This window comes from Desmodus rotundus, chromosome X (genome assembly GCF_022682495.2).
Source record: "Desmodus rotundus isolate HL8 chromosome X, HLdesRot8A.1, whole genome shotgun sequence".
Taxonomy (NCBI): Eukaryota; Metazoa; Chordata; class Mammalia; order Chiroptera; family Phyllostomidae; genus Desmodus; species Desmodus rotundus.
This window is the reverse complement of record NC_071400.1, coordinates 95,876,912-95,891,850: the sequence shown is the minus strand read 5'-3', so window position 1 is coordinate 95,891,850 and position 14,939 is coordinate 95,876,912. Positions and strand designations below refer to the sequence as shown.

Genomic DNA, 14,939 nt, shown 5'->3' with positions numbered 1-14,939 from the left:
ATTGTACATAAAAGGGAAATACTATAAACTTTGCTTTAAGCTTACTAGACGGGCTCAACTGTGCTCAGCATTTCCACAGTTAAAATATAGCGCTCATATTTGGTTAGAATATTGATCGATATTGGGATGATGGCCAGACAAGGCGGGCGGGGGGCGGGGGGGCTGCGTACCAAGTGGGTGATGGGACAGGGAGGAACTAGAGAAATAGAAAAATCCTTATTTTCTATAATCCTTATTTTCTAGTGAGGAGTCTTATGTGGTGGCTGGAGTAGGAAATCAAGATGAAGCCATACAAACATTAGCTGGAGACTTGAAGATAAACATCAAAAAACCTTATCAAGTGTTGAAATTGGTTGCCTCTGGGCTGTTTGTTCTAAGCCTTACAGAATGATTTGAATTTTTAAAGCAATGTGCATATGTAACTTTAATAAACATAAATAATTAAATATCGTATTTAGCAGAAAAGAGTTAACACAGCAGGACCAAGACAGATTTCTAAGAAGCACGTAAGGTCGCGTCATACATGAAAAAGGCCTGCTTGGAAGGTGGCCCTCGGCTGACCTCTGGGAACTTAGCTTTAGCTGGGGTTCCCTCCATTCATTCCCTGATAAAAAGGGCACACTGTGTGACTGGTGTGGTTAATGCTGAATGCCTGGGAATCTGGGATTTTAGTACATGCCAGGAAGACAGTGCCTATGGGACCACCCCCCCAGTCAAACCCCTACGTCTCTGAATGAGCATCCTTGGTACACAGCAAGCACTTCACATGCGTTGTCACAGCTCATTGCTGGGGGCCTTAAGCTCCACCTGCGTGACTCCACTGGGGACGACTCTCAAGAGCTTGCACCTGGATTCGCCCTGTGAGCCTTTGCCCCTCAGCTCATTGTGCTCTGTATCCTCTTGCTGTAATGTATCATACCCGTGAGTACAACTGTCTGCTGAGTCCTGGCCAGGCATCAAATCTGGGGGGTCTTGGGGACCCCACACGATAGAAATATGCTTTAGGATTAATGGCTGCCGGTTTTCTTCTCCAAGCGTGGAGATCGGTGAAAGCGTGAGAGGGGAAGATGTCTACATCATCCAGAGTGGCTGCGGAGAGATCAACGACAACCTGATGGAGCTGCTCATCATGATCAACGCCTGCAAGATCGCGTCGTCCTCCAGGGTGACCGCCGTGATCCCGTGTTTTCCGTACGCGCGCCAGGATAAAAAGGACAAGGTACGGGAGCTGTGTCCTGGCAGAGGGCCCTGCTCTGGGTTAGCGTTGCCTTTTCTTTTGCCTCATGGTACCTTCGACTGTCTAGAAAGTGTTTGCCTTCTATTTGAATGATCGAGTAAACATGCTTTTTCACCTTGGCTTTTTCAAAGGTTGGTCTTTGAGCCAGCCATCATTTAATGTTTGCAGATAGAGAAACAGATGCAGCATAATATTTTTGCAGCTATTAAAGTACCATTATAGTCCTATAGCAGGGATTTTTCACCTCATGGCGCACGTAAACAAATTCTAAACTTCTGCAGCACACCAAGAAATACATTTTTGCCCATCTGACCAAAACACGTATAATTTTGATTCATTCACACTGGATGGCTACTGCTGAGTTGGCTGTTGTCATTTTTTTATTTGACAGTCTAGGGGAAAAGCGGTGAGTGCCCCCTGGCTGAATAGTCAGGTACTGCGTGTTGCACAGACTCTTGCAGCACACAGGTGGAGTCGCTGTTGTATAGTGATGAAATGGTTGTGTGTGTTTGTGCTGGTGGATAGAGCTACGTACCCAGTCTCACACTCACGCCCACCCAGTGAGCACAAAAACTGGGGTGGGGGCGAGTGAGAATCAGGTCGCTGGGCTGTTTATCAGTGCCCCTATCCTGGCTCGGATACTGGACTGTAGTTTTTCAAAATGTTACCATGAGGAGAAACCGGCTGAAGGATACACGCATCATTTCTTATCATTATCCCTTTTTAACCTTGCAAGAGAATGAAGCTAATGCCTATGAATTATTCTTTCAGTAACACTAGCTCAGTAGGAGTGGCCTTGGGGAAAAATCAGACAGGTTGGAGTTGGGGGGCACTTTAAAGAGAACTGTATTAGTTTCCTGAGGCAGCGGCAAAGAATTAGCACAAACTGGGTGGCTTAAATAAAAGAACAGAAGTGTATTCTGTTCCCTTTCTGGAGGCCAGAGGCCAGAACTCAACCTCTGGGCGGAGCCTGCCCTGAAGATGTTAGGGGGCAGCCTTCTTTGCCTCTTGTGGTTTCCGACAGCTCCTGGCAATCCTTGGCTCCTGGCAGCATCACTCCCATCTCTGCCTCTGTCTTCGCGTGGCCTTCTCCCCTGTGTCTCTTCGCCTGTCTCATAAGAGGACAGTCGTTGGATTTACAGCCCACCCTAATCCAGCATGATCTCATCTCACTCTTTCCCTTCGTTGTTATCTGCAAAGACCCCATTTCCAAATGAGGTCACATTTTGAGGTTCTGGGCGGACATGAGCTATGGGAGATACAATTCAGCCCCCTGCAGGGATCTACTCTCAAGCTGTTTTCTGCTCTGTATGTTAGGAATGGCCATTCAGTCAGGTTCCACATGAATCCTTCCAGTTTATAAGACACCCTGCTATTCTGTCATGTGGCGACTAATTGTGAGAAAGCTTTTCCCTGGTACACCTCCATTTGTCTTCATAGTTCCTTTTGTGAAACAACGCAAGTTTCTAAATAGCTGCCAGATCCCCTCATGTATGAAAACATTCCCTTTATAAATTTGAAGTCATATACCAAGGTGGCGTGGTTTCCAGAGCCCATGCCGAACAGAGCATAGTTCATTTGTCCCTGAAATGTTGATCTCAGGAACACCACTCTGCGTTGACATACAATTTACATCACATAGATTAGAAGGGGTCAGCAACCTTTTTCTGTAGAAGGCTGTGTAGTCTCTGTGGCAACTACTGAGCCCTGGCTGTATATCAGACAGAGACAGACAATAAGTAAATGACCAGTGTGGCTGAATTCCAACAAAACTTGTATTTATGGACCCTGAAATATGAATTTCGTATAATTGCCACATGCCATTGAAATGTTCTTTTGATTTTCTTCCAGTTGTATCGTCATTTAAAAGCCATTGTTAGCTCACAAGCAATACAAAAACAAGTGGCTGGCCTGATCTGGCCCGCGGGCCATGTGTGCGGACCCACCCCACACTACAGCATCCATTGCTTGTGTGTGTGTCCGTCCTGTCGTGACTTCGCTTTAGCTCAGGGCCACCAAAACGTTAGGTCACATCTGCTGCTGTGAAGCGTATGACCACCCACATGTTATGTATGGAGCTTCTTTTATTCTAAACTGGATTTGCAAGTTTTATGTCCATTTTTAGCTGCTGAATTGCAGTCTTTTATTTTGTCCCGTCCATGCGAACTGGTGTTGCAGCTGTTCCTCTCGTCTGTGTTTCCGTGGCACGGGGTAGCATCTCATCCTTGTCTTTGTCCTAAAGGAACTAATACTCTGCTGCTCTGTCTTCGCCAGGTAGCAATAGGGTTAGGAAAATGTATATTCTGTTAATTCTGTAATTTGCAATCAGGCTATCCTTTCACTCCTAGTAGCTTTTGCCTTGGGGGCGAAGATATTTGATCATTGTAACTTCTTCAGTAAATGATTCCTTTATCATTACGGAGCCCTTTCCCACTGATTTGTAAACTAACTTCTTCTGTAACTGATAAAAATACGGAGACTCCCACATTCTTGGTTTGCAAGTATCCGATTTACCACTGTTTCCAAGGTTGCTGTTTTCAAACTTTGTTTCTTTTCGTGCATTCATAATGCACTCTTTGTTATGTAGAGGAGCCAGCACTGGCCTGTCTGCTGCCTCACCAGGGATGTGACGTGCTCCTGACCTCTGACCTCCAATGGCCAGCAGCACCCCTTGCCTCTGTGCTGACAAAAAGAGCCCCGCAGAATTCTGAAAACCCTGGTGGGTGTAGCTGTTCTGTGGATGTGTCATCTGACTGGCTCTGTATTCGTTTTCCCATCGTAGGACATGTAGACGGGTTTGCCATTTGGGGCCATCTCAAGCCCCCGTTCCTTCCCTTCCCTTCCCCCTCTCTTCACCACTATGCTGCATTTGTGTTTCATATTAGAGAAACTGATGAAGGAATCACGGAGGGCCGTATGAATTGCCTGTTGCCACAGTGCATTGCCACAAACTGGGTGGTTTAAGACAGCAGAAGTATATTCTCTCACACTTCTGAGGCCAGAAAATCAGGCTGGGGCAGCGCTCTGTCCACAGGCTCCAGGGGAGGCTCCTTCCTGGCCCGTTCCAGCTTCTGGCTTGAGGCCTCATCACTCCAACCTCTGCTTCCGTGCTCACGTGGCATTCTCTTGTCTCTATCAAATCTCCCTCTTTAAGGGTGCGTGTGACAGCATCCCAGCCCTCCAGGCAATTGCCCTATCAGAACTCTTCACACAATCACATCTGCAGAGACCTTCTTTCCAAGTAAGGTAGCAGTTACCCAGGTTCCAGGGATTACGACCTGATGTTTCTGGGGCCACCGTTCAGCTCACTGCGGGGCATGTTCAAGGAAGTCATTAATGTGTTGATAAATGGACATTTTAAAGATAGTTCAAGCTTGAGGTAGTGTCATATTATGTCATTTATCATCTAAGCCAGCACATTTGAGAGCTTGAAAGGAGCTCTGTGAATAATTATGCCAGGAAACAAGTGTCTACCCTGGCTGTCCCAGGTGTGTCTGACATATGGCTACCCTTTTACAGGCCTCTGGCTTTGGGACTGACCTTAGAGCTGGCCAAGATGTATAGATTGTTCTGGCACTATTATTTCAGCCACGTCTGTATAGTCAGCGTGCCTCATATTAAAATAAGTAGAGAGTTTCATTCTTTCACCAAACTGGTCAAAAGGGAAATTCTTAATTTTGGCTGTCATTTCAGGTACGGTGTGCCTTTGTATTTTGTTTTTTAAATTGCTGCTAATAGCTGTTAATTGTTCTACCCATTTCCTAGGTCAAATGGATTGGCTTTGTATTGGGAAACTGTGTTAAAGTGGGGGTAACAAGGGCTTGAGTTAGGGCTTGAGAGGAATGGCTGGAGCCTTCATTTACCTGTAGGGGTGAGTGATCAGGAGTCCCTGAGTGGCAGGGAAACACGCCTTCCCCTTTGGCTTCGCTTAGGTAGGCTAAAGAGCACGTGGTGTTTGAAGGTGATGGGAAGGTGTGGGTCACACTTGGCTCTCGGGGCTCTAAGAAAATTCTTCCGGGTCCGAGGAGGAGCCCCGGGCAGCCCTCCTCTTGCCTTTTTCCTCCCAGAGAGCTGTAATGCCTGTGCCGTCTAAGCCAAAGAATTTTCAGGTAATTGATCTGCTTCGACTTACCTGCGAAGGAGCCCAGAAAAAGCTGGAGCCTTTGAACTGTATCCAAAGCTTGTTTCATCATTTTGGACCTCACTGGTCCTTTTTAAGCAAGCCCTGTACCTGTGCAAATTTTATTTTTGGTTTTGTTTATACGTGCGAGAGACCAGGGACAAGTTCTGACAGTGAAGGAAGGGTCTCATAAATTGGACACTTCAACACAATGGAAAATGGTGACGCTACAGTATTCATTGTAGAATTCGTGGTGCAGTGTGGTCTGAGCTCCAGGGTTCCACCTTCGGAATTGGGTGGACTGGGGCTTGAATTTCAATACCATTATTCTCTCGGTTCGTCCTTCGTAAAAGTAGCTTAAACTCCTTGTGCCTTTGGTTTCCTCACGTGTACATTCAGAATAATATTTGCTACTATTTATAAAGTACTTAGCAGACTTCCACCCCCCAAAAAAAAAAAGGTGTCAATTTTTTTTATCCTTACCTGAGAACATGCTTATTGATTCCAGAGAGAGGGAAGGGAGGGAGAGAGAGGGAGAGAAACGTTGATGTGAGAGAGTAACGTCAATCAGGTTGCCTCTCATATGCCTCTAACTGGGGACCAAACCCGCAACCTGGGCATCTGCCCCGACTGGGAATCAAACCTGCAACCTTTCAGTCTACGAGGCCATGCTCCAACCAATAGACCCACAGCAGCCAGAGCCAGGTGTCAAATTTTTTAGGCTTTGCGGACCACTGGGTAGAGACAAATGGCTCAGCTCCACCGTTTTCACGTGAAAGTAGCTATATATCATATGTTGATGAAGGGGTGTGGCTGTGTTCCACGAATCCTTTGTGGACATAGCAATATGAATATCATATACTTTTCAAATGTCACAATATACTCTTCTTGTTTTGATTGTTTTTCAACCACTTAAAAATGTAAATTCCATACGATGTTTGTCCCTCACCTTATGATCTCACCTTTAACTGGAACATAATCAACAGGAGAAAAAAGCAAACAAAATATAACCAGGGACATTGAAGTTAAGAACAATCTAACAATAGCCAGAGGGGAGGGGGGAAGGGGCAGTGGGGAGAAGGGTTTTCAGGAACAACTATAAAGGACACATGGACAAAACCAAGGGGAGAGTGGAAGCAAGGGAGGGAGGTGGGTTTGGCTGGGGTGGGGAAGAGGGTTGGGGAGAAAATGCAGACAACTGTAATTGAACAACAATAAAATAATTTTAAAAAAAATGTAAATTCCATTGTTAACGTACAGGTTGTACAAAACCACAGCACAGGCCAGGGTTGGCCCGCAGAGCTCTGTTCTCTGATACCTGCTCTAGAGGACACTCTGTAATTGCTGGTTTCTTTCCCGGTAAAAGGAGTATGACATGTGCCAGCCAGTGTGGCTCAGTTTGTTGGGCATCTTCTGGCAAAGCAAAAGGTCGTCGGTTCAATTCCTGATCAGGGCACATGCCTCGGTTGCAGGTTTGGTCCCTGCTTGGGGTGTGTGCGAGAGGCAGCGGATCAAATGTTTCCCTCTCACATCGATGTTTCTCTCCCTCTCTTCCCTTCTGTCTAAAATCAAAAACTTAAAAATAAAAAGTAAATTAAAAAAGTAGTATGATGTGGGCAAGACTGCAAATAATTACTTCGGAGGTGATAGAGGACTTGTAGCTTTTTTTCCCAAACTATTTTCAAGGTTCTGTTCTCTTTTCAATGAAATTGTTTCTTTTTATTTAACTGAAGAAAAAAAAAATGAGGACCATTGTTTTGATTTGAATTTCTCCAATCTTGTCAATTTTTCAAGGTTGTCAGATGTATACTCTCAGCAGGGCAGCATCTGATACATTGCTTGAGACCTGAAATAGTCAGAGAGTCTTTATCACGGTTGGGTTGGCCCATGAAACCTTTGACCTTTATCCATGTCTCATTAAGGTAGTCCATCGTTTTATTTTTGATTACGGTACTGTGACTCTTCCTTCGTTGAAATGTCAAGGTAATTTTCCTTTTCATTGGCTGTAAAGTCAGCTAACTTACAAATCATTTTTCCTGCAAGATTCAGTTGGGCCTTGAGGCAAATGATGAAACAGTTCTCAAACCAAATTCGTAAACAAGGTCCTGTGGTGTGGATCTCAGAAGGAAAAAATGCTCGATGTAGTGAGGGCGATGCCCAGAGGGATCTTCCTGCCGGTCATAAAATTGTAGGGAGAGTCCCAAATTGACTAGTGTTGCGAGTCAGACTGTATTACAAAGAAGTCCCAGTAATCAATTGATTCTTTTAGCTATCCCGCAATTTTGGTGAACTAAAGAATTCTCACAGTTGGTGAGGCTAATGATGAAGCCTTGGGAACTTGCTGTTAACAGAGATTCTATTATGAAATATTATCAAAGATAAGCACTGTATGCAAGGTAGAGCTCTGTGCCGCAGTGACGAGAAAAGTGTCCAAGCCCAGATCTGTGACCTTGAGGGTCTAGTTGTGAACCCCGACATCCACATGTAGATGATGTTCTCATGTCAGTCTTTCAGCAGGTGGCCCCAAATGGTGGGGGCCCAAATGCTGGGCCAGTGCCATGTCCCTTTAGAAGGGACAGATCCTTTCTTTCTGGAGTTCTCAGAGTGCCTTCAAGTTTGGAGACCCGAGCCAGCTCTGGAGGATCAAACAGGGTGGCTCAGCAGAGACGGGTGAAATGCAGGTGTGGCAGGTGTATGGCTGTGACTGCACTTGAAGTGTCCCCCAGAAGAGGCAGAGCAGGCCCAGGACAGACTGCGGGGAGGGCCCTTGTGGCAGAGGCCTGTGTGCGGGAGGACCGGCTGTCAGTGGCTGGTGCCAGACTGGCCCGTGGGCTTCTTATCAAAGGTAACGTGGAACAGAACGGGGGAGTGAACGGTGGAAACGTGCGTGATCATAGGTAGCTAGTTGAGAAGGTTGAAAAATTTTTTTAAAAAATGAGAGAAATATTTTCCCATAGTCTCACTATCTAGAAACATCTCCTATTTTGGGGCGTTTCCTCTAATTCTTTGTGTGTTGAAAAGAAATGTGTGTGTGTGTGTGTGTGTATTTGCATATGTATATATATTATCTTAAAGTAATGTTTCCTTTTTTAAAAAAAATGGTATATTAGCATGCAAATTATCTGTTAACATTGTGATGTAATTCCTTTTTGTGTGGTTCTACCTGAATATATTCTGTGTGTGCATTTAACAGGAATCATTGATTTTTACTATTGCGAATGAACTCTTTCACCGTTACTGAGATATAAATGGCATATAACACTGTGGGAGTTTGAATGAAATGTTTTAACCTTATATTTTCTTTTTTGGCGGCTGGTATATAGGAATACTATGGTTCACAGCAAATTGCCGAACATTTTTCCTAAGTCTAATCATGTCTGTATAGCGTCTTGGATATTTTTCTTTCTGATGCAGACAGAGTTATTGTGCATAATTTATGATGTGGAAGCTGCAGCTCTGGAGAAGTTGGGTCATTCGAAGGCAGTAAGTCACAGTGCACCCACTTCTCTAAATAAGAAATTCTCCATCACCGTAAGGTATTCTTTCTTCGATCCGGTTTTTGTGTAATTTGTAACACTGAGCATTGGCTCCCAGCTGCGGAACGCAGCCTCCTCTTTAACAACTGGCCTTGGCTGGCAGGGATGTGCGGGAGGTGGCCCTGCCTCCCCGTCCAGCGTTCACGCTGTCCCCTGCATCACACTGCCTGTGACCAAACTGGACTTCGTTCAGTTCCTGGGCGTGATCTCTCAGCCCGGGCTACGTCACACGTGCCGCTCTTTCTGGAACACTGGCGTCCCTGCCTCTGCCAGCCTGAAAAATGGATTCCTCAGAGGGCCTCTGCCAACGAGTCTCTTTAAACTTCGTGTCCTCTGTGCTAGTGTCTCTCAGTACCTACACACTTGTCCCGATTTGAATTAGTCAAATCATGATATTGCATGTAAATAGTTCGTTTGCGTCTTTGACGTTTGTTCTCCATGCCCAGTGTCGAGCCTTGCAATAGTATATGTGAATAGTAAATATTTGGTGAACAAAATGAAATGAATACTTTTTTATTGTTAAAACATGTAATTTACTATTATTAGTTAAATAATCTAAAGTTATCGTTAATTTTCTTTATTAATATGTTATAGAGCAGCTGTGATTTACCTGTTTCATGTAAACCTCCGTGGGAGGAATCTGAAGGTACCCGTCTCTGCCCGTCTCTTTCCTGTTATAAAATCTATGACTCTGTGTTTTAGAGCCGTGCTCCAATTTCTGCGAAACTCGTGGCCAATATGCTCTCGGTTGCCGGGGCAGATCACATCATCACCATGGACCTGCACGCCTCTCAGATCCAGGTTCTGGCACTTTCTTTCTTGCCCTTGGTTGTGATTGGGGGCTCAGTGCAAGTGCTTAAATCCTGTTTGTTGGGAAGTTAAATAATTTTCAAAGGAGGTAACGTCACTTGGGGCTGGTTTTTCATCTTTACTGCACTTGGAAATGTAATTTCACGTTGATATCGCCTGGCTCCGCCACCCCCTTGTCTCCAGTTAGTTTTGGAGGGGTGGGAATGTCTTCTGGGCAGCCCCCACAAATAAAAGATGGAACTGAAATATGCTCCTGGAACGGATCTGTCTTTTGATTTAATTCTGTTAAAATTAAGGAAAGGGAATCTGTTTGAAAGGCTTCCTTTGAATAAAAAACTCAAATTTTATGTAATGAAAGTTCATCTTTTCAAAAGCCCTGCAATGTGACGCTCACTTCTCCCCACAGGGATTCTTTGACATTCCCGTGGATAATTTGTACGCGGAGCCCGCGGTCCTGCAGTGGATTCGGGAGAACATCACTGATTGGAGGAACTGTATCATCGTTTCCCCAGACGCGGGTGGAGCCAAAAGGTAGGCAGTGGCCACACCAGGTGTATTTCTGCATTTACTGATTGCTTTTTCCTTTTCTTATCTATTGGATAAGGAACCATGTTTGAAATTACTTAATACTTGATTTTGCAAAGGAGCCAATAGAGAGCAACAGCCTTTACGTCCAGAGCAGAGTGCTGTCTTCTTTGTCAACATTTCATCAGTCGTGAGAGAGAAAAATACACACACACACGCACACACACACACGTATCCGTTTTCGGCAAAGAGTACGTTTTGAGGTTTTTAAGTAATTTTTTTTCTGATTATAAAAGCAAAAGCCTAATTGGAAAATGAGGCTTTTAATTAGCAACATGATTGACTAAGCTGGTCTTTTCTACTACAAACACTTGGAAATGATAGCCAAAATAGATCTTAAAAACAGGAATATACGTTCATGGAACACCAGTACAGCTCCTCTTTCTCCGAGGCAGAAAGGGAGCTATCTAGGGCTAAGAAATGAAGAAGGGCTGAAAGCCGTGCTCCAGTGGCCTGGGGGTCAGGTGTCAAATCCAGGAAGAGTGAGGTGGCTGGAGTGTTAGCACCCACGTAGGTGCTTCCAGAGAGAACGGGGATGAAAGGGTGACTTCTCCCCTGCAGTCCAGAAGGAAAGCCAGGCTTTACCAGGGCCTTTGAATGAGGGGAGAAAATAGGCACCTGTGAAATGTCAAAGCAAAGGCCTCTGCCATGTGTCCATGTGCGGTGGGTTAGCCACTGTCCCCATGGGGTGGGAACCCCTACGCTGAAAAGATTCCCATTAAAATTGGTCCCAGACTGCAAAGCCACTGCAGAGGGACAGTTCCACAGGCGCAGCTGCTCAGGAAGCACTCGCTGCTGAAGTTGCCTACTCATGCCTGCTGATCCAGAGCTACAGAGAGTCAACGCTGCGGGGTGACAGCAGTTACTAGCTATAACGTAATTTGGACAGAGACTGGCGTGGCACTGATAGCATCAGAGTGCGGGCACACTGAATGGCATAGGAAAACTAGGAGCAGCAGATCTGGAGCGCTTTGCAGAGGCTCGAGGAATTAAGGAGCAATAGGTACAGATCGCTGTACTGCAAGTGGGGCGTGGTGACTCACTCAAAGTGACCCTGTAGAACCACGCACGTGCCCTCTGGGAAGGAAGAAAAAGTGGAATGGGGTTTTAACACCTGGGTAGATGCCTCCATCAGGGAGGGAGAGGTGAAAGAGACCTCTCTGTCCAATAGTGCTGTAAGAAAGCAAGGAACTACACCTGCCGTGAGAGACCAGTGACCATCAGGTTTTAGGACGTCTTTAAAATGTAAATGCCCATCCCTCATTTGGCTCCCTCATCCACCTGTGGCCCAGCCAGGGACCTAGAATTAAACTTAAAAGCTTCAGAATAGCCCAGAAAGTGAAGGTCCTGATTCTTACAAGAGCCCCTTAGTGCACTCAGCTGCTGTTGCTAGTGCTTAGGTTCCCAGCACGGAAGCGGAGGAAAAACAGGGCTCAGCTGGAGATGGGTCTCCAACAGCAGCAGGAAGTGGCCATTGAAGGAGCTCACAAATAAACTCTGTTTAGAAGCAGAGAGTTAATTTGCGAGGACCCCAGCCGGGCAGCGATGGGATGGGGCGAGGTGCCATGTCAGAGCCCAGCATTGAGTGTGATGCTCGCAAACGTGCCCCAGCCGGGCCCTCCAGGTGCAAGACACTGTGAGTGTTGTCTGCTTAATAAGCCGGGAACATAAGCAACATTTTGGAGTAATTTCTAGTGGCAATGCTTGCAATTTACATGACTTAGGTCACACAGTGGAATCCGTATCGCATATGGCAAGTCCGCTGCCCCGATGGGAGGTTAGAGGTGATCATGAGCATGAGAGCGACTTGTGATTAATAGGAGCTTTATTGACAGATAATTCACATACCTCAGTTTGCCTAGTTAAAGTGCACAGTTCAGTGGTTTTCAGTATATTCACAGATTTGTGTATCCATCCAATTCTAGAACATTTTTATCACCCCCAGAGGAAACGCCATACCCATTAGCAGTCCCTCCCCATTCCCTCCCAGCCCCTGGCAGCCACTCATCTGCTTTCTGTCTCTGTGGAGTTGCCTCTGGAAATTTGACATAAATGGAATCAGACAACATTATGTGCTTTTGTGTCAGTCATATTTGTTCTTTTTTTTAAAACCAGAAAAAAACTACTTTGGCAGCTAATAAGCCAAAAAAAAAAAAAAAGAAAGAAAGAAATAGATTCCACAAACTTCTGTTGCCTTCTCCTATCCCAACCATGTTTTTTAATATATAGTGTGGAAATATAATGCTCTTAGCAAACCTTCAAACAGGGTAGCATCCCCCATTTCCTTCTTTAGCGACCTCTGTTCTTTCCAATGTCAGAATTACGTTATTCAAACATCTATCTCCCTTTTATTTCATACAAGTGGTAATATGCTGTACATACTCCTTATGTATACACTCTGCTTTTATTAAAACTTAATTTGCTCCATTGTTTTTTTTATAGCTGGGTAATACTCCATTGTATTTGTATGTTATGATTCTTTTAACCAGTTTCCCATTCCTGATTCTTAGACTGTTTGTACTGTCACACGTCGCTTAACGACGGGACCCTGTGCTGAGAGTTGCGTCGTTAGGCGATGCGTCACTGTGGGAACACAATAGGGTGCGCTTACACAAGCCTAGATGGCGCAGCCTCCTGCACACCGGGGCTGTGTGGTATAGCCTGTTGCTCCTAAGCTACAGACCTACACAGCTTGTTACTACACTGAATGCTGTAAGCAATTGTAACACAGCAGTAAGTATGTATGTATCTAAACATCGAAAAGGTACAGGAAAAGTACAGTATGAAATGCACAAAGCGGTACACCTGTACAGGGCACTGACTGTGAGTGGAGCCCGCAGGACTGGCAGCTGCTCCGGGTAAGGCAGCGAGGGACGGTCAGGGCCAGGAAGGCCTCAGACACCCGCGTACACTACTACAGTCCACTGTACACTTATATTTATTTTAAAATTTCTTCAGTAATCAGTTAAACATAGTGTACTGTAATGCTTTTTACTTTATAAACTTTAAAATTCTTTTTAGCTTCCTGACTCTTTTGTAGTGACACTTAGCATAAAACAAACATACAGGTATATAAAACTATTTTCCTTGTATCCTTCTTCTGTAGGGATTTTACTATTTTTATTTATTTATTTTTAAGATTGTATTTATTTTTAGACAGAGGGAAAGAGAGGGAGAGAAACATCAATGTGTGGTTGCCTCTCCAGCGCCCCGCACTGGGGACCCGGCTGGCAACCCAGGCATGTGCCCTGACTGGGAATCAAACTAGTGACCTTTTGGTTCACAGGCTGGCACTCAATCCACCAAGCACACCTTCCAGGGTGGATTTTACTATTTTTAAATTTATTTTTTACATTTTTAATTATCTTGTTAAAGACTGAGGCACAAACACACATCAGCCTAGGGGCCCGCACAGGGTCAGGATCACCAGTATCACCGTCTTTCACCTCCGCATCTTGTCCCGCTGGAGGCTCTTCGTCTCCTGTGATGACAGCGCCTTCTGCCGGAGCGCCGCCTGGCAGGCCTGCCTGAGGCTCTTCTTCAGGAGGTGTCACTTTTTACAGAGACATTTGAGGCAGTTTCTTTTTTTTAATAATAGACTTGCTCATGAGCACAGAAAGCTCCCTGAACGTTCCTGTCTATTAATGCAAACCTTTTGATGTTGGGTTGCTGAGGGTAAGGTCAAGCACCCTTCCAGGCATGTTTATTTTCCAGGAGGGTCTATTCTTTTGCCTGTTGTTCTATTGGCCTGAGGCTTTTTCCTTTGGATTCTGAAGGGTGCCTGCAGGCAAGAGGTCACACCTTGGGTTCTCGTGTTGGGGGGGGTGGTTCAGATATCCCCCCCCCCAATTTTTTTTTCATTTCTTCTCTCTGTGTATTTTTATTCACTGCAAGACTTTCCAAATATTCTTATATAGTCCAATCCGTCTCTTCACATTTTGGTTTCTGGGTTTATAAAGGATTCACCCTCTCAACATTTTTCTTCTCCCATGATTTTGTTTATTTTAGGGGTGGTTCTTTTCTTTTTTTTAATGTTCCAATTTTTTAACCCAAAAATTGTTTTGGAATAAAGAGTGAAATGAGATTCCAACTCTTCCCCCACCTCCCAGCCATCTACTTACTCCAAAACTACTTATTAAATAATCCATCTCTCCCTTATACAAGAAACACGGCCTTTTATGATAAGTTCCCCTGATTTTTTTTGCCACCACCTTTCCCCCTTCCCCAGTTTCTACTATATATTATCATCCTCACATTCCAAACTCAGCTATTCCCAACTAACAGAACAGCCTCCCAGGTAACACGTGATATGTGCAGTTTACATTATCTGTGACTTCTTTGCTTGATGCAAAAAGTCCTATTTCACTGAAGAAAATAAATCTCTATCTCACAAATTGGAACTTTCTGCCTTAGAAAAAGCTTTTCGGCTTGACTCGCTCCTGGTCAAAAAACATATATATTTAATGTCACCACAAGAGGTCCCTTGGGTAGTTTTTGAAGCTTCATTGGGCGGACAGCTGTGAGCAAATAAACCTTAGAAGGAAACACACCTGTCACGGTTGAGATAGTCAATATTAACTAAAACTGGTACAGGAAGTTGGTGAAACTTAAGTAATCGAGGTTTAATTTTTATTGTTTCTGTTTTAGAAAG

At 44.8% G+C, this 14,939-nt stretch overlaps 1 protein-coding gene across 1 annotated transcript in view; it reads left to right on the top strand.

Annotated features, from left to right (window-relative positions):
- Nucleotides 1-14,939, top strand: part of PRPS2 (phosphoribosyl pyrophosphate synthetase 2) — a 28,481-nt gene that overhangs the window by 5,400 nt on the left and 8,142 nt on the right. The window contains exons 2-4 of the mRNA XM_053917204.2: nt 1,036-1,219; nt 9,596-9,694; nt 10,110-10,234. Of these exons, the coding sequence (XP_053773179.1) occupies nt 1,036-1,219; nt 9,596-9,694; nt 10,110-10,234 (408 nt within the window). The remainder of the gene's footprint in view (nt 1-1,035; nt 1,220-9,595; nt 9,695-10,109; nt 10,235-14,939) is intronic.